The sequence below is a fragment of the Chamaea fasciata genome, unplaced genomic scaffold, assembly GCF_029207755.1.
Source record: "Chamaea fasciata isolate MVZ Bird 193981 ecotype frontalis unplaced genomic scaffold, bChaFas1.0.hap1 SCAF_19, whole genome shotgun sequence".
In the NCBI taxonomy this organism is placed as follows: Eukaryota; Metazoa; Chordata; class Aves; order Passeriformes; family Sylviidae; genus Chamaea; species Chamaea fasciata.
This window is the reverse complement of record NW_027094104.1, coordinates 1,346,928-1,365,301: the sequence shown is the minus strand read 5'-3', so window position 1 is coordinate 1,365,301 and position 18,374 is coordinate 1,346,928. Positions and strand designations below refer to the sequence as shown.

The 18,374-nt window shown below is 43.0% G+C and overlaps 1 protein-coding gene across 3 annotated transcripts; it reads left to right on the top strand.

Annotated features, from left to right (window-relative positions):
* Positions 1–568: 568 nt before the first annotated feature.
* MMD (monocyte to macrophage differentiation associated) lies at positions 569–18,026 on the top strand. Of its 3 annotated transcripts, none has more exons than XM_066200379.1 (7): positions 569–736; positions 6,798–6,879; positions 13,193–13,353; positions 14,084–14,158; positions 14,570–14,671; positions 15,056–15,125; positions 15,861–18,026. In XM_066200379.1, exons 1-7 carry the CDS (start codon positions 708–710, stop codon positions 16,059–16,061), a joined length of 720 nt encoding a protein of 239 aa, XP_066056476.1. In that variant the 5' UTR covers positions 569–707; the 3' UTR covers positions 16,062–18,026. The 3 variants fall into 3 exon arrangements, with proteins under 3 accessions (XP_066056476.1, XP_066056475.1, XP_066056477.1); XM_066200378.1 differs by lacking the exon at positions 569–736 and adding an exon at positions 1,097–1,516; XM_066200380.1 differs by lacking the exon at positions 569–736 and adding an exon at positions 4,256–4,349.
* The last annotated feature ends 348 nt before the right edge of the window (positions 18,027–18,374 follow it).

The following is an 18,374-nucleotide window of genomic DNA, read 5'->3' as shown; positions in this document are numbered from 1 at the left end:
ATCCCACGTCCAAAGGACAGCGCTCTCCTTTGCCACGCCGCGATGGACCCCATGGGCGGGTGGGTGAAGTCAGCCGGGTCAGCCTATGCCGATCCCCCGCAGAAAGGCTCCTACAGCCCCCAGGCTGGGAAGAGGAGGCGCGTTGCCACCGCCAAGCCCTCCTCTCTGATGAACCAGCTGAGACAATGGCGATCGAACCGCTGTCCCCAAGAGCCCCCGGAGCCGCTCCATCGCCCTGCGGGGCTGCGGGACGAGCGGCAGCCGGGCCCCGCTCACCGCCAGCCCCGGCCATCCCCCGCTTCCCGGAACCCCGGCCCGGCCGGGCCACCCTCGGGAGCCAGGCCGCGGCTCCCTGCCGGCGCTGCCCTGCCGGCGCTGCCCCGCCGGCGCTGCCCTGCCGGCGCTGCCCCCCAGCCCCGTTCCCCGGTGCCCCGGTGCCCCGCAGCCCGGCCTCCCGCGGCGCCGGGGCCGGCTCCTCCCGCGCTGGGCGGCGGGGCCGGGCCGCGGTGGGCGGGCCGGGGCGGGGGCTGCGCGGAGCCAGGGCCGCTTAAAGCGGCCGCCGCCCGCCCGGCTCCGCGCTCAGCCCGCCCGGCGCCCGCCGTCCTGCGCGCCGGGGCTGCTCGGCCGCCGATGCGGGCCCGGAGCCCGGCCCGAACCGCCCCCGGAGCCGCCCGCAGCCCCCCGGCCCGACCCCCCGCCCCGGACCCATGCGGCGGCTCCGGGAGCGGTTCCGGAGGTGAGCTCGCCGCGACTCCCGGCGGGGACGGGATCCGCCTTGCCGCCCGAGCCGCTCCCCACGGGATGGGACCCCCGGGCGGGGTGAGGGATGGTGCGGGAGCCGCGGTTTTCTCGCCGGTGCCGGGCGGGGAGGGCGGCGAGGTCCCGAGGGATGCGAGGGGGTGGGGGCGCGGAGGGTCTTTTGTTGGTGTGTTTGTTTGTTCGCCGCCGCTGTGAAATGGGTGAAGGTTCGCGCATCCGGCCGCGCGTCACGGCCGCGCATCGCGGCGCCCCCGCGGGGCCCGACCTGTGGCTCCGGGGCCGGGCCGGGTCAGCGCCCGCCGGCTCCGGCTGCGCCGCGGGGCCGCGGAGCTCCTCGTTCTGCCGCCTCCGCGGGCGCCTTGGGCATCGTGGAACCACACCGTGCTCTGGGCTGGAAGCGCCTTGAACGTAATCTCATTCCGCCCCCTGCCATGGGCAGGGATACCTTGCGCTAGACCTTGCTCCAAGCCCTGTCCAGACTGGTCGTGGACGCTTCCAGGGATGGGGTGGCCGCATCTGTGACAGGGCCCCAGCACCCTCCCAGGGAAGAATTTCTTCCTGGTATCCAGTCTAAATCTATGCTTTTTCAGCTTAAAAATAAACTCTCATTCAGCTGAAGATGCTGCTGGTGTTCGGGGAAGGTCGATTGAGTAGCTGAAATCGTGGTTCCTGGGTCAACATCTTCAGGCTTTGGTTCTTCCTAGCCCGGAGTCCAGATGCCAGGCCTGCAGCTGTTGATGGAGAGCCCGTCTCCTGGGTGAGGCCAGTTTCACAGTGCCTTCCCTGACCACCTACCTGCTCTAGGGCTGCCCTGCTCTCCTTTCACCAGCTTGCTCAAGAAACTGAAACCTAAGTATTAAAAGGGAAATAAAATTGAAAGAGAAAAATATGAATGCAGTCGGATGTGGTTTCTGTGCTAGCCCACACCTCGGCTGGCTTGGTCCCCTGCCCCTGAGCTCAGATGTGCTGCAGCGCCTGGGGTGACTTGTGATTGCTGCCCACTCTTGGCTTGAATTGCTGCCTCACTTACTTGCCAGAAGGCTGGGGAGGCTTTGAGGAGGTCAGTGGGATGCACAGACACTTTTTTCCATGACCCAGTCTATGTATGATAGCAGAGTTGTTTGTGGATTCTCAGAGTGTTGCAGGTTTCCTTTTATCTTTAGTATCACGCTGTAAGTACATGAACCTTCACACTGCTTGTGATTTCACTGATATTTCCAAAGAAGGGAACTGCTTCTGCAGTGATCTGAATTATTTCTGTGCCTCAGATGTTCAGTGTTAGTAAAGATTGCGTGAACAGTCACAAACAACAGCTAGGTATTTTCAAATCCGGGAAGGAAGGTGCCTAGTGCGGAGGAATATGGATCTACTTTTAACTGAATGAATTTGTCAAGAGGAAATAGCAGCCAGGTTGGTCAAAGCAAGCAAGGTTTTTATAAATCCCTTTAGTTTCTCTTCAAAATCTAATCTAGATGGTCATCAGGAAAATGTAGTGCAGATCTGTTTTGGCCTGTGTGTAATATTTTTTTTTGTTTTCTCTAGAAAACAAAGAGCCTAGATAACATCCTAGATATTGAAGCATATATTTAGATAATGAAGCAATTTTTAACGCCATTTGGTGTATGCTACTGCTGGTTTTGTAGAGTTACACCCACCTTGTTGCAGTTTCTCAAATGCTGTTATTTGTGGTTTATTAAGTCTAAATGGCTTCCCCTGCTGCTGGAAAGCACAAAGAAAGGAAGGCACAAAAAGGGGGAATGTGCTTTTAAGCTGATAAAAGGAAGTATCATGTCTTTTGAGCTGAATAAAGCAAAAATTCTTTCTGAAAAGATTAAAAAACTCCAGATCTTTGAAGCCATTATCAGTGCTTGCTGTTTTTACTGACGTTTTTCTTCGTGCTTAAAACAATAATTCATTCAGCAGATGGGAGTCATCAATAAGGCAGGATTTGATTTCCCTTCTGCAGTTTGGGGTCTGAGCTTGCTGTGATGCCAGACAAATGCCAAACAGATATGTGTAATGGATTTGGGGTTTTGTAATTTATTTTTCTAAGCTGGCTTTGCATGCCAAGACAAAGCATTAAGAACCTTCGGATTTTCCTTCTGCTTTGTCTCCCAAATGCTATCTTCTCTTACTTCTGGAATCTCTGTGAAACATACAGCGTCTGTTCCTTGGAAATGAATAGGAGCTTGAGAATAGGGTCTGTCACAAGGGGTGGGTCAGTCTGTATGTTTAATATTTAAAATATTTGAAGTATTTCAAGGTCAAAGATCAAGTAGTGGGAATGGGGGGGTATGAGTTTCTTCCCTCTTGTTTTAAATTGCCAAATGTCTCTCTCAATACCTTTTTTCTGCTTATAGTGGGAATATGTTCATCAGAAGTTGTTTGTTTGCTGTGAAATTCTGAATATTGGACTTCCTTGGCCTTGAGCAGATCCTGAGCATTGAGAATTTAGATTGTGAGAAGGAAGTCACAGCTCAGTTCAGTGCGAAAGCATTCTGCTCTCCTGGCTGGCTGCAAGCAGTTCTTAATTTCAGAAATTTCTTATTCTGGTATTGAAGGCATTAATATTTTATCTTGGATTGTCAGTATCTTAAATGGAGAAGTATTTATGCATCCGTGTGAAATGTGCTGCATATCCTCTGATTAAATGACTCTGGCTTCACCAGTCTTGCTCTTAAAGAATACATTAGAGATTTGCTAGGGAATCAAAAAGGCTTCAATTAAAGACGTTTCCTGTAAACTGTAGTCCAGTTCAGTGGGACTTTGTCAGACTGTCCTGCATTTGATAATAACCTTAACGGCTGTGTTACAGAGAGCTTTTGTCTAGAAGTAAACAGCATTTGAATGCTCTTTACTGAGCTTCCCCTTTAGGAAGGTGAGATTATAATTCCCACAATTATCTCTTCCAGAAGAGGCAAATGTGACCTGTAGATAGGAGGAAGAACAATGTCCCTGTGTTGGAGTAGTCACAAAAAGCAGGAGACAAGAAGCATCCATTGGTGGTGGTGGCATGGGGTTTCTTGGCTTCTTTATGAAAGAGCAGAGCTGTTTTGCCTCTAGAGTGTGAATAAGTCTGCAGCCACATTCTTTTGCCTTTGTTTTGCAATGTCATACATGTCTGTAACTGCAGGAGTATATGACAGACTTCAACAGGGTTTGTCCAAATAATTTTCCTGGTTTTGATGAGCACATCAGTAATACAACAGAGCAGCTATTTTCTAAATTCATGTCTGTTTCTTAAGACATTAAACCTAAACTGCCAAGCTGGAAATGAAATGAACTTCCGAGAAGCACAGGCTAGCATTATTGCCCTTCCAGCCACCTTATTAATGATCCTCCCTCCGAAGTTGTTCCTGATAATGTTATAAATAGTTAATTATCAAAAGGCCGAGAGGAATAACTGAAACTTTGCTTTACTAAGACTGTTGCCTGTGAGTAGTGACCTGAGCAAATGCTTTTCTGTGTTTGGCATCAGGGTCTGCAGCCTGTTGAAGGCGATCCCTCTCAGAAGGGAGAGGTGCAGGTCCATCAGATGTGCAGCAGAGTTGGTGCTGGGGCATTGTGAGACCCATTTCTGCAAGGCAGAGGTAAAGCTGAACACTTCCCCTCCTGCCAAAACGCACTGGTGGTGTTGGTGTTATTGGTGTAAACACTGAGGGGAAGGGGATGGGTCAGGTGTTGCTAATGCTGAAGTTCTGCTGGAGCTCTGGTGCAGAACATTTGCATCATTCCTGTGCTGCCACAAACGAAACAGGGAAAAAAACCCAACTCTGGGTAGGTAACAGAGCAGGGATGGAGATTTGTTACTGTCTTTGTGTTCTGTTCTACGGCTAATAAATGTCTTTAAATTAGTGACAGTAAGAGGTCCTAATTTCTAAAGTGTTTGTTCATAATTCCAAAATCTAACATTACTCCTAGATCCGATGTGATTGCTTTAGAAAGATGCAGTGTGTTTCCTACTGGAAAAAAGGAAAACAAATTAAAAGCAGTCTATTGTTGGATAATAGAAGTTCCAACTAGGAGCATCAATTATTTATAGGTTTTTATATGCTAGTAGTAACCTTTATAGAAATCTGGAACAAGAAGAATTATAAAGCTCCTGCAGAGTATAAGCTTATTCCTTTTGGTTTGAGTTTGTTTGAGTTTCTTTATTTTTTATTTCTTGTGAGACTTCTAAAGTACCACCACAGAGAAATGTAATAATGCTCTAGTTGTGAAAAGTTTCCCATGACTTTGAATTTATGGAGTTGGACAAGGGCAGTCCAAGCCTGGCCACTCACTGAGCCAACAGATGCTTTTATTTTTAAATATTTTCCTAACTTGGAAGCAGAACTGAGCAAACTGAATGTTCCATCTTTAGAGGATGCCAAGATGGTGTTCAGCAGCTGTTGAAGACATACAGGCACTGGGGAAAAAAGTAATTTTCCAAATATTCTGCAAGCCTTTGTGATGACAGTGTCATTGTCTTCTTGGAGAGGAGAGCAAGGTGCCATTTGTCACAGACAAAAAATTAGCCTTTTTAACCATATATTAACTTCTGCAGGGTTATTGTTTTGCTAACAACTATTTATGTTCTGTGTCTGTAAATTAAATCCACATTTTCTTAGCCTTTGTATTAGTAGCAATGAAACTGTTCCTTGAAATTGCCACTGTTTGGGGAGGGATCATGACACGGTGCTATTTTCCCAATGCTGCTACATTTTCATTTATCAGTTTAGAAAAAAAAAAAGGTTTATAAGTCACTTAATAAATCAGTCAAGAAAAACAAGTGAAACATCCCAAAAATCTGGAACTGCTTATGCCAACTGTAAGATTTGGATGGGACTTTTTTAGTTGTTTGTTTTTCCCTGCTTTGAGGTTGGCCAATATTTTATAGATGTCATAAAAATAGGACTCATTTTGATTTAAACCAGGGAGGACATGGGGAAGGACCAAAGTTTGTATAACAAGCTTTTTGTCTAGATCTTGGTAACAAAGGTGCTCTCGTTTCTGAACATGCAGACGTGTTCTGTATTTCTTGTGAAGCTGTTCCTGGCTTCTTGGATACCTGACTAATTGTCAATGCCTGGTTTTAGAATAGCCTGAAGTAAACTGGAATTATTGGTGAAAGATAATCACTTTTATAGGAGTCAGCAGTGCTGGGATAACAGACTGGAGCTGGAGAAATTCACAGCTTTCATTTGACTGTTGCATATAGGTGTGTGCTGTCGTTTGCAGGTGTTCCAGCACAGATTTAAATTGTTGAGTTTCACGGAAACAGCTCAAGTGTTTGGGTTTTTTAATACGCTTAAATGAAGCGTTTGCATTGACAAGTTCTTCCGAAACTTTCTCAGGTTTCATCCTATTCTGTTCAGCTTGCATGGACTGCATTTGATGTGATTGTTTGTTTGTTTGTTAGAATGTTTGAAAATTCTTAGAGAAAAGGGTGGAATGTCTGTGGCAAACCTCTTGAAATGTTTCTTCTTTGGAACTGACCATTAGAGTCTCCTTTCATCATCCCAGCATAGGGGATGCTTGGATCTTGGTTACAGACCTGAGATTGGAAAAAATGAGCCACTTAATGCTCCAAACACAAATACTGCTTGCTGTAGGAGTCTAAAAGTCAGTGTTCAAGTGTTCCAAACTGGAATATTGCTGCAGTTTCAAGGTCTGTGTAAAAGAAGAGTAACCCCTGGCAGCTATGATGAACTCCATATTTCAAGAATAATTTGAGTTCTTGCTATGTAATTTAAATAGGAAATAGTTCATTCTTCATCTGACCAAACTCTGAGAAAAGGAGGAGTCTGACTGTTCTGTGTGAGCTCTTGATTAAAGCTAACTATCCCTTGCACCAGGCAGTCACAAGAATTTATTTAACGTGTGCGTCCGGTAAGAGACTTTACTTGGGAGAACTTGCAGTTTAAATCACAGTTACTTTGAACATCTGTACTTATGATTCTTAACACTACTAGGTTGGAAGTATTCCTTCATTTCCTTCATGAGGCAGAGAGATGTTTTAGTAACTTTCCTAAAAGTACTTCTTAATTATTCAACAGGTTCATGAACCACCCAGCTCCAGCCAACAGCCGCTACAAACCCACTTGCTATGAACATGCTGCTAACTGTTACACACATGCAGTAAGTACATTTCTGGCTTCTTTTCCTTTTTTTTTTTTTTTTTTTAAACCAGATATTTCAATAATTTTTTTGTTGGTTTGGATTGCTAAATGCTTACCTTTGCCTCACTGTGTTCATATCTACAGCCTCTCTGTGGTTTTGTGCATATAAGCATTAACTGTAACAGTCCAGAAAAGTAGATGTTTGGCAATGTTCTGAATCTCTTGGAGCTCCAGATGCTTCATAAGATTCCTTTTCACCAATGTGAAGGTCTTTTCTTGATATTTTCCCTCTGCTCTAGTCAAAGGATGCCTACGATAAAGGGGGTATTGGCCACTTCTAGTTAGCCTGCAAGGGGGATTTCCCACGTCTGTGCTGATGTATTGTGCAAATTGTAAACTGGAAGTATAAGAAAGATTTATCCATGTGAGAAATGGGAAGGCCTCATCAGACTGACTGTGGGTATGAGCTACGAGACCTGGAATGTTTTAATTCTGATACCTACTGACTCTTCAAAAAATCTGCTAGTTTGCAAGAGGCCGCAGTAATGCTGACAGGCCTGCTGAAATTTTAAGTCTTTCCTTATTTTCGTAATGTAAGAGCTTACTCTAGATTTGAATACATGATATTCACATAAAGAATAACAAAAGCAGTCTCCTTTGATTTCTTTTTTTTTCCCTTTTAGTAATTAGGAAGTTTAATTTGTTATCTGGCACTTCGAAAAGGACTTAAAAATGTGTTTGTTTGCTTTTTAAGATAGCATTTGCCCTTTTATAAAAGCAGCTTGTGCGTCTCCCCAACTCCAAACGTCTGAAGTATGTTTGACTTTGTCCTCAGTCTCTTATCTCCAGTGTGTCTGAGTGAGCTGCAGATAAGAAAGCTCCAAGCAGTGCCTGGGACTCTTCAGTTCTAGAAGGAGCTCTGTTCTTAAGGATCCCATGTGTGTATTTCATAAATAACCAACATACAGCTCTGTGGTGCTGGTGAAAACAGAATCACCTTGGTTTTGCATGCAGACGTAAAGTTGACTGAAGCTTCTGTGTTCTCTAAGCCAAGGGTCTAATGTACAGCATTATGTCAATATATGCTTATTTGCCTAGGTAATGAAGCAACATTCTGTTAGTTAGCACAAATATGTAGTTTATCTCATAATCCTTGTGCAAATCTTGTTTGCTCTAGCCGAAAGGTTAGGTTTCAAAATATCTGGCAGATGTTGCTGTGCTCCTTAGCAATTTCGGCTTTCACCTAGTTGAAAAACAGGTATGTTTTACTCCTGCCTGTTAGCAGGAGGTGACAGCCAAGGTGGATCAGTGTTTTCTGGTAGGCTGCAGTTTGTGGTGGAGCTAATTACTCTCTGAGCAAACTACCTGCTAAAAGCTACGATGAACTGTTAATGTAAATATGCAATAACTTTTGATCAATATTTAAAGTCTTGAAATGGGAGCCTAAGCTGGGAAGGCACAGAGGAAGCTCAGGGGAATGTTTTCATCTCCTTTGTGTTGCAGACTTATTGAGTGTTAGATGGTCAAATGACTGAGTCTTTGCTGCTAGATTACAGTGCAGGTTTTCAATTAGACATTGATGATTCTACAAAACAGAATTCAGCAATGGTTCTCCAATATATTTTTATTCTAAACTTTCATTCATAATTCAGGAAGCAGTCAACTTCTACTTTGAGTGTGGCTGTACCTCTCAGTAGGTATCCCATCTGGTTTTGGACTTAAAAATACAGAGGAATCAGTTTATGGCAGCTGCTTAATAAAAAAGCAAACAAGCAACAAAAAATAAGGATAAAGGAGGTTATAGAATCCCAGGTACAATTTTTTGGTACAATACTTTAAAGGTAGCTTTGTGTGGCATGGTAAGGTATCTTCAAATTTCTTACTTGTAAGGCTATTTTAAATGTCTTGCTTTGGTCTTTTTTTTTAGCTTTAAATGAAGCATTGACTTGCCTTCAGACACTGTGAGACAGGAATGGCAGCAAAGTAGTTGAAAACAGAAAAAAACTGTTCTCTGTGTTCAGAGGAACAGGAAGGAAACAGTGCATGAGAAAAGCAAGGGTTGTGAGAATTGGAGGGGTGAGATGGCTTTTTCGTCGTGGAGCTTTCTGGTGGATGCAAGGTTCATCAGACGAAAGGTAGACCCTGTTGTGTTAAAAATTCATAATTTAGACATGGCTTGCTTTATAGTACTTTAAATGTTTCTTCCCACTGCCTTAAAAGGAGTAACTATTCTTAAAATTCATAGTCTGTATTCCAGGTTGGGTTAGTGAAGTGCATGGAAAAACAGACGTAGTATAAATATTTAAAAATGAGACCTGGAGCATTTAGAAGGCCGTTTGAGCATGGAAGAAGGGGTCATCGAAATTTTAGAAGGGCTCATCTGATGAAAATGTCTCCATTCCCACTGAGTGGTTTAAGCAGTTTCTCTGCTCTCTGTGTAGAGGAACACAGCCCGGGTTGCTTGTGGGTCTCCCAGTCCATGTTACGGGTCTCGAGGAAAATTGAAAAGTTGTGGGAGGTGGTAACAGGAGTGCACTCCTGGAGCAGGCAGCTGGAGACGGGCACAGCCCTTCATGGTTCCCTCTAAATGTCACATTTTTTTGGGGCAGGGCTGGCAGCTTTATCGCTCTCTCTGTTGCCTTCCTTTCCAGAAAGGAAGTGGGTGGATCATCTTTGTGCCCTTAGCGTTTCCCTCCCAGTGAGAGCCCGTGAGATTGCCGCAGTAAGACCACGCTCTGCTGCAGTGGCTCGTGTATCAAAGGGCATTGTTGCTGTCTGCATGATATGCAAGGAGAAAACTTCATTTTGTTTTATACTAAAGCTAAACTTCCAGCAGGTTTTTAAAGCTTTCCATGGCAGGGATTGTCTGGAGAAATACAGAAAGAATACAGGTAAAATACTGACCAGTGGAGCAGTGTGCTGAACAACCCCACACAGGTGGAAGCTACTGGATATTTTGCTGTAAGTTGGTAACCAGAGAGTGTAATTTCCCTGAATCGACCGTGATCAGGTTCACAGCTTGTTGTGTCAGCCTCTTTCCTTGTGCCTTAAGGCTTTTTGCTCATTGTGGCAGCAGAGTTTGTGGTAGTTGGTTCCCCAAAATGCACCACACAGAGGTTGTGCTGAAATCTATTCTGAAAGATTACCACCTGGAGATGTAAATAAACAGGTTTTAGTTCTTTACCTTCCTCCTTATTGCAAAGAGCTTTTAACTTTGTTCTCTCATTTTGTTCTGGCATTTCTCTAGGAAGCTTAAGAAACTGTTGCCTCCTCTCTTATTCTGCAAATCTCCTTTCCAGCCCCACTTCTGATGCAGCCAGGATTAATCAAGGTGCTAAAATTAGTAAATTTGCACATCACAGTTCTGGGTTTGCTCGGAGTACATTAAGTTACTGGGTTTGATGATATCCACTTGGAAGGCTTGCAGTCTGTGATAAGATATCCAAGATTTTGTGACTTGTAGCTGGATTTTTTTTTCAAGGAATATTGGCAACTAAGTAATGCTTTGTCATCCTGTAAAATGACACAGCAAAATCCCACTCTTTCTCTTAGTTCTGATTCTCTGACTCCTTTTTTTGGTAAATTCCCCTCCTTTTAAAGGGCTGATGGCTTTTCCATTCTGAAAACTGGAGATTAAAATGCAATTCTTGTGCAAGTAACTTCTTCAAATGAGCATGGGAAAATCTGCCTTTTTTATGAAGTAAAGTTTTGCATTTCTTTTGTAAGATGGGTAAAGCTGTACCATATGTTACCTGGTATGGCATTGCCACCTAAAGGACTTCCATCCAGTTGGCTGGAACGGCAGGGTATGGTTTCTGGATTTTGTACTTAATGTAGCTATTTTTGGCCAAAAAAAAAAAAGAGTAATAAAACATCTCTTGTTTTGTCTGGCTGTTCCCGTGGTGCCTATCAGGGACAGAGAGGAAAATGGTTCCAAAAAGAACACTCAGAAAAAACAGTCAGTCCTTCTCATGGAATACAGTGCTGTTCCCTGTGAGATGTAGAATTGTTCTTTAAAGCAGGACAAGGCGAAAAAAGGAATTAAGGTCTTCGTTCATGTGCTGTACTCTTGATTCTGAAGGTGCAAAGAAAGAGGTGATAAGAGAATTGCTTCGTTGTTTTAACCATATCACTTTATACACAATAATTACTGGAAAAAGTGATTGACGTGAACTTTGTTTTGGCCCATTTGATCATCCCATGTCACATCTTATCCATGTCACAACATGGATATGCCGCATTAGAAGAACATCTCTGTGCATTAAAAATCAGTATTCCACATTGTAGAATATTTGAGGAGATTAGTAAAAAGCTGGGGTCTCTGTGTAAGAAAGGCAGGTTATTGTGTTACATCTAAATCTAAAGCCCAAAGAGGCTCTTTTCCAACGAAGTGGTCTCTGTTGGAGTCCCTGAGCAGCTCATACCTAGGCTGTTAGAGGGAATTAGTAGGAATTTGCTCTTTTACCTAGTATCTATGGGTACTTAATCTCTCTGAAATGTTTTACTTCTCTGTCAGATTTAGTCAAAACTGAAATTTGCACCAAAAATTGTGAAGGGAAGTGAGGAATGCGGATACAGTGGGACTGTACAGCTTAGAGCCATGGCTACACCACCGTTTCTGGGGCTGCCCATCCTCCTGTCGCCTGCAAAACGAAATGAAGCAGCTGTCACATCTCATCAGCTCCTGCCTGTCCCAGGGGCTTCAGCCACACTTCATTCACACTGTGTGTCATGTATGGAAAACAGGAGTGACTGATCTCCTGAGGAGTGACACATTTCAACCTTCCTTCAGCTTGGGGGCTATCCAGGATGTGTGCATGGAAACTTGGGGTTGGTGATAAATGAGAAGCCAGGCTGGCAGACTATTTCTGGCCTTAAAGTGCCCCAAGTCAACTTCCAGAGTTCCATTACAAGGCTCAGGAAGTGTTTTCACCTCTAGTCCCAATGCTGTGAATGTAGCAATGCCATATTTTTCATTTCCATGTCTCTACAGCTTTTGGCACAAATACGCTAAATTTTGCAAAACATAAGGAAATTTAATAGTAATGAAGCGACAGCTGATGTACTTCAAAGCCAGAAGGAAAAGCCACTTGTTTTTTGTTGTTATTCTCTGGCTCAGCCAGCTGCTTCTCAGATCCATTCAGTTTGCTGTGCATCCTCTGCACTGAGCAGAACCTCAATTTCCTCTAGTCTGTAATTACATAAAGGACAGACAGGTCAGCCCAGACTAGAACTTTGCAGTCTGAGCTATCAAACCTGTAATGCAAAGGGGCCAGATTTGTGTAAACATTGCTTGTTGCTGGCTTTATTGTTTAACATATGAGACTTGGGTTCAATTACCAAGAATTTAACCTAAGAAGCTAATTTGCAATTCAAGGGAACAAATTAGCATCTTAGACATGCTGTAGGGCCTGGAAGGGAATGTGTGCAGTGTTTGTAACTTAGAAGGCTGCCTTGATAGTGGGAGGAGATGGGTAGAACTGTCTGAGTCAGTGAGCTCTCTTCTTTAAATGCTTGTTGGACATAGTGCGTTTTGTAGACTTTTGTGGATTATTTTCTCCTTCCCTCCCTTTTCTATTTGCCTTTTCCTGAAGGAGAGAGAGGTATATCACATATTTTATTCTGGAAAGGAGTGTAGATTTAAATGTATGGGAAGCCTGCAGCTACTTCTTGGATGCTTCATGCAAGTGTGATAATTTTATCATGATGTTTGAACGGGGCCTCTTTTGGAAGAAGTGAATTAAAGATGCTTGAGAGGGAGGTGGGGAGGAAAACGGAATTGGATACGCTGCATTGGAAGAACATCTTTGTGCATTAAAAATCTATTTGTGAGAGAAGTTTGCAGCTAATTTATTTATGATAGCTTAAACCCAAGTTCTGCAAAACTATTGCTTAATTCCTGCAACTGCACTCTGCTAAATGCTTTGTTTTTTCATTTGGGATTCAAGTTTATTTTGATCTGTCTTGTGCTCTGTGTCTATGCACAAGAGGTGGCTTAAATTCAAGCCTAGAGTAAGATCAACATGGTTTAAAAACATGAGGCAGAATGTGAAAATAAAACCACTGCTAATACTTCCAGCATTAGACAAAAGAATTTGCTGTCAAGGCTAGAGGAGTTGGTAAGTTCCCTGGTACCATGGGGGGAGAAATTTCTCAGAACCAGGTCTAACCTGTGCCTGAGACATTGTTGAATTTCTGGTGCTGATGCATCAACTTAAAACGAAATGACAGAACTCTCTCTGCTTGGGCTGAGCTCTCTGCCTGCTGGTGCTGCTCTGTGGGTGGCACCAGGGCAGAGACCTGACAACGGCCTTTTGTTTTTGTTTTGCCAGTTCCTCATTGTTCCTGCCATCGTGGGTAGTGCCCTCCTGCACCGGCTCTCCGATGACCGCTGGGAGAAGATCACGGCCTGGATGTACGGGGTGGGGCTCTGTGCCCTCTTCATCGTCTCCACCGTCTTCCACATCGTTTCCTGGAAAAAGAGTCACTTAAGGTGGCAGGAGAAAATGTTTCACTTTCTTGTGATGTTTCCCCATTGTGTTTCTCAGCCAAAAGCAATTTTGCAGGAGGTTGGAGTGGTACTTTCTACTGAATCATGATAAAAAAATCCTTGGTTTTTTTTTTTTTTTGAGAAGAAAGAGTGACCCAAACTTATGTACCAATGAACTTTAATGTCTGCTGCCTTGTCACAAAGAAGTGTTTTCGTAGGCCCTAGTGGCTCTTAATCCAGAAGCAGAATGGGAAAAACATAATGTAAGTGTTGATGGATAATATCCCATTGCAGTTATAACGATACTGTCGGGGACTATGGCGTGCTCAAGTGCTTTGAGAAACAGGCAGGAAACCTCCTTAGGACCAAGGCAGCAATAGCAAAACTGACATGTGATTTATTATTTTTATTTTATTTTTCTCTTGTAAGACCCCTAAATAATTCTGGGCCATAAATTGGATTTAGCCAGTAGTCACTAAATAGTAACACTGTCTGGATTGGGCAGAGTTGATGTGACAGGGATGAAGGGTGGGGTGGAGAAGGGGAGAGGACTGGAGAAGTGCTCAGCTCTTATGTGCCTCAATTCCTCCACACGGTTTTAAGAGGGATGGAGGTGATGATATTTTCCTCAAAGTAACTCCAAAGCATATCAGGAAAATGAGATGATGCAAAAATCTTTCCAAAATGTGGTGACCTGTGACCATGGTGACCTGTTCTGTCTGTCTCTCTCTAGGACAATGGAGCATTGCTTTCACATGTGTGACAGAATGATGATCTATGTCTTCATTGCAGCATCCTACGCACCATGGTAAGAATTGGGGACCACAGCTGCACAGTCAAAGCTTGTCCAAAGTAAACAGTTTGTCATTGCAGCTTTCCAAAATCTATGGATGCCTTCTTGGGTGCCATTGACCACATTCTGTGTTGTGACAGACAGTGTAATGTAATTGTAATCCTGGGCCTTGCTGAACAGAAAGTGATGCTAGGAAACATCAGAAAGTAGTTTATTTATATTCCACATACCTCAGTTCATGCTTTCCACCCATCAGTGCAAACACCCTCTGCCTCTCTGTGGATAGAATGTCCCAGTGTTTGTTCCCTCATCGTTCTGTAGGTAAAGCTCTGAGTATTTATTTGTTTTTATTAATCCCTGCTCCTCTTGTGTCAGTGTGGTCTGTTCACTCATCACTTTTGTCTCTTGGAATCTTTGTGCCTCCAGGTTAAATCTCCGAGAGCTGGGACCTCTGGCATCTCACATGCGATGGTTTATCTGGCTGATGGCTGCTGGAGGAACCCTTTATGTATTTCTCTACCATGAAAAGTAAGAATTATTCTTTGCATTTAACTCTAAACTGAAAATTACCCTCAGAGAACAAGACCAAACTTTTTTTGTTTTGCAGAGGAGCTACCAAGGTTCTAATGAACTAAGAAAATTTAAGTTGTCTCAGTGCTTTATTCTCACTGGTACCTACTGCAGGTGAAGGCATCTAGGCAGTATTTAGAGCAGGTATTGCCTGCAACTCTACAATGCAGAGATAAACTAGTTTTAATTTTGTCATAAAACACTGGTTATTTACCTGCACAAAAAGCTTTTTGAATAATGACCCCATACCGACACACAGTTGAAAATGTCCTTTTTTGCTATTGAAGGAAATGTTCATCCTTTTGTACACCTCCTTAAATGACTCAAATCTTTCCTTTTTAGGTATAAGATCGTTGAACTCTTTTTCTATTTAGCAATGGGATTTTCTCCTGCTCTGGTAGTGACATCCATGGTAAGAAATGTGACTATTAACAGTGCAAACAAACAAAACTTGCCTTTTATAACCAGCTTAAATTCCAGGGCAGCTCTTTCCTCTGCAGAGATGTTCGTTTCAGTACACTGTACTTATAAATGTTCTCTGCAGAGCAACCAAATACAATCAGTTATAGTTTGGATTTATAGTTCACATTTCAGTGAAATGCTGCCTTGTTTTGTTCAATGTGGGCTGCATTGTGTAGATAAAGAGAGCCTGTGTTTCTTGGTGCATCTGAAAAGCGTCCTACTCCAAACTTACTTATACTTACACATTTTCAATAATGTTGATTAATCCTCTCTGCTGCTAATATAAACCTGACACAATTTAAGTTAGTGTCTTAACTGGCTGTATCAAAGTCTTGCTGGTAGGAGCATTAAACTCACACTTCCACAGAGTAATGTGGTTTTCTTTGTCTCCATGTTTGTCTGCTCTGCTGATGAAGCAAACCATCAGTCTTGTTTTAGTTCTTGAGTTGTCCCAGTATAGCTTCTCTAGTGCTGTGGGGACATAGTGTATAAACACATTATTGTGCATTTCACAAAGTGTAATATAAATACACTGCATTTCTCACTTGTCCATCTGTCCCACCCAACATTTTCTGAGCTGTCACAGCCAGCTCCCTCTGCTTGGGGGAGAAAAGCACTTGGTATTTGTCCGTAAATACACTTTGCCCCCTTTTTACACCCCTGCCCTGTCCTTGTTCCCTGGCAGAGCAACACGGAGGGCCTGCAGGAGGTGGCCTGGGGAGGTTTGATCTATTGCCTGGGTGTGGTGTTCTTCAAGAGTGATGGAGTGATCCCCTTTGCCCACGCCATCTGGCATGTCTTCGTGGCCACAGCAGCTGCTGTCCATTACTACGCCATTTGGAAGTACCTTTACAGAAGTCCTGCAGACATCATTCGTCACTTGTGAGATTATGTATATCTCTATATCTATAGATATATACAAAAAAAAAAAAAAAATCTGCACTTGGCCTCTGTAACAGTATTATTTGACTTAAAAGAATTTGGGGGAATTGGAAAAATTGCACAGCGAAACTGCACTGACTTTGGTAGTTCTGTGAACACAATTACTGTGAACTGATGTTTGTGTCCTGCCATTGCCCATCACATGGCAAGTGCTGTAAATAAGATACTGTACTGCGGTAACCAAGAGTCCATTCCACGTTAAAAGAACTGGCTACCTGATGTTTACAAACAAATTTTATATGCTAGTTTAATTTTACAATTTTTAACTAAGTGAATTTTTTCTAAAATAGTGATTCAAATGGTGAAGTCAGTGCAATAGTGAAAACGTAACGCTCTTGACCTGAAATTGGTTTATATCACCTTTCCACGAGTCATTTCTTAAACATGAATCAGAGACAGCTAATCTACTTTTACCACCCATTATCTTGGTATAATGTGACTTTTATAGGAACTTTTTTGTGTTTTTTGTAAACTTTAAAGAGTACATTTACTGAACTGAAGACACACAACTGTCATCTATGCAGTTACTCATGTTGCAAACTCTTGCAAGAAATGGTTACATTCCACACCCTGTCCTGAGGAGCGAACATTGTACCTCTTCTGAAGGTTGTATTGCAGCTGTAATTGCAATAACCACTTTCACTAACTAAACCCTAAATGTGATTCTGCATCCTGCTCATTTGCAGTACCACTGAACCAGACCTTAAGCTGGCTTTATTTGTGATGAAGAGCTGTGAAAGGAATAGCTGAGGTGATTTTCTCCTCCAGGTTCCCAGTTGTACCTGTGCTGCCCAGGGTGGGGGCTCGTGTGGGGAATATCCCCCAGCCCACGGACACACACGTGGCATTGAGGCTTAGATTCCCAAAGGGACTTCAACTGACTGGTAACACCAGCTTTTGGTGGAGTGGGGTTCTGCTGGGAGATCCAGGTGGGAGCAGCAGCAGAGCACTGCTGAGCACCTGGAGCTCAGGGTTCCTCACAAGCACAGCCAGACAGGGAGCAGAGCTTGGAGAACTTGATAGGGTGTCACTTGTCATCCTGGGACTTGACACAAAGTCCAGCTGGTCTTTGTTACTGTCTGTACAGGAAATCCAGCTGTGGTAGCAAGTCATGACTGTAGAACATGTGCTCTAATGAACAGTGTAGAAGAGTCATTGTAATCCTGTTTGTCCCATAATTATATCCTGTACCACTATGTAATGAATGTCTTATATTAAGATTGACTTTATCCTTTTTATAATTTACTCAGTTTTTCATGTCAGTATTTAAAAACAAAACCAAAATGTGTTGCCTTTTTCAGATTTTGTTCTGGATATTGCCTGTCTGCAAACAATAAATAGCAAGATAGGGATGTTTTAAAGGTCCTGTTGCACTCAGATTTGCCAGAGGGTCACAAGTTTTGGAATATTTACATTTGTATAGGGAATTTACCAGAGGGACAAACTTTAAATTAAAGACCTTGAAGAATTGGTGTGTGGTGGTAGCAGGTGATCAGAGACGTGGCAGCACCACAGCAAACTCATGAACTGCCCCAAAAGAGAGCAAAGGGAACAGCTGGGCAGGTGATTCTGCTACAACAGTTGCACATCTGGATGCCTCAGTTTTTTAACATTGTGTCTATTTTAATATTTTCCACTTTTTGTGAGTCCATATATTTTGTTGAAATGCAGTACTTCTTAAACCACTAAAATACATGTAAAGGTTTTCTGTAGTCAAAAGTTAAACTATATTGCTTGAATATGTTTGTTTTAATTTTAAGTTAATTTTACATGGCATTTGCTTTTTGGAGTGTTTGAAATGGTTTTTAAAAAGTTTCAATTCGCCAAAAATATTTTGAATTACTGTATTCTAGTCAATATGATATTGAATGTACTAGACTAACAATAAACATTTGGTGCAATTTGGAAACTCTTGTATTCTTGGTGGTTACTTTTTCCCCCTTCATCACTTGGGCAGGGCAGTCAGGGACTGACACTGTGGCCACTCCTGATAAAAGGGATCCTGAGTTGAAGCTTAGGACCCTCATGCCTGCTCAGCCAATGCTTTAAAAACAGTAGGAAAGACTGCAATACAAAGTATTCAATTTTTAGTATGGAAAAAAATAGATTTCTAAATTTTGGTCAATATTTAGAACTTGCTTTTTCTCTTTCGCTGTTCTGGGTCAATTTTCTTATACCATTATATATTGGGATTTTTTTTTTTCCAGCTTAGAAAATTGAAATACATAACTTTGCTCCTATCCCTGGAGGAGTATCA

What these genes read in the sequence shown, in the direction of transcription:
- MMD (XM_066200378.1), top strand. Translation starts at nt 1,476, where the DNA reads ATGCCAGGCCTGCAGCTGTTGATGGAGAGCCCGTCTCCTGG. An exon ending in CTAACTGTTACACACATGCA is followed by an intron (nt 6,880 to 13,192) that starts GTAAGTACATTT and finishes TTGTTTTGCCAG; the next exon opens with TTCCTCATTGTTCCTGCCAT. An exon ending in GTATTTCTCTACCATGAAAA is followed by an intron (nt 14,672 to 15,055) that starts GTAAGAATTATT and finishes TTTCCTTTTTAG; the next exon opens with GTATAAGATCGTTGAACTCT.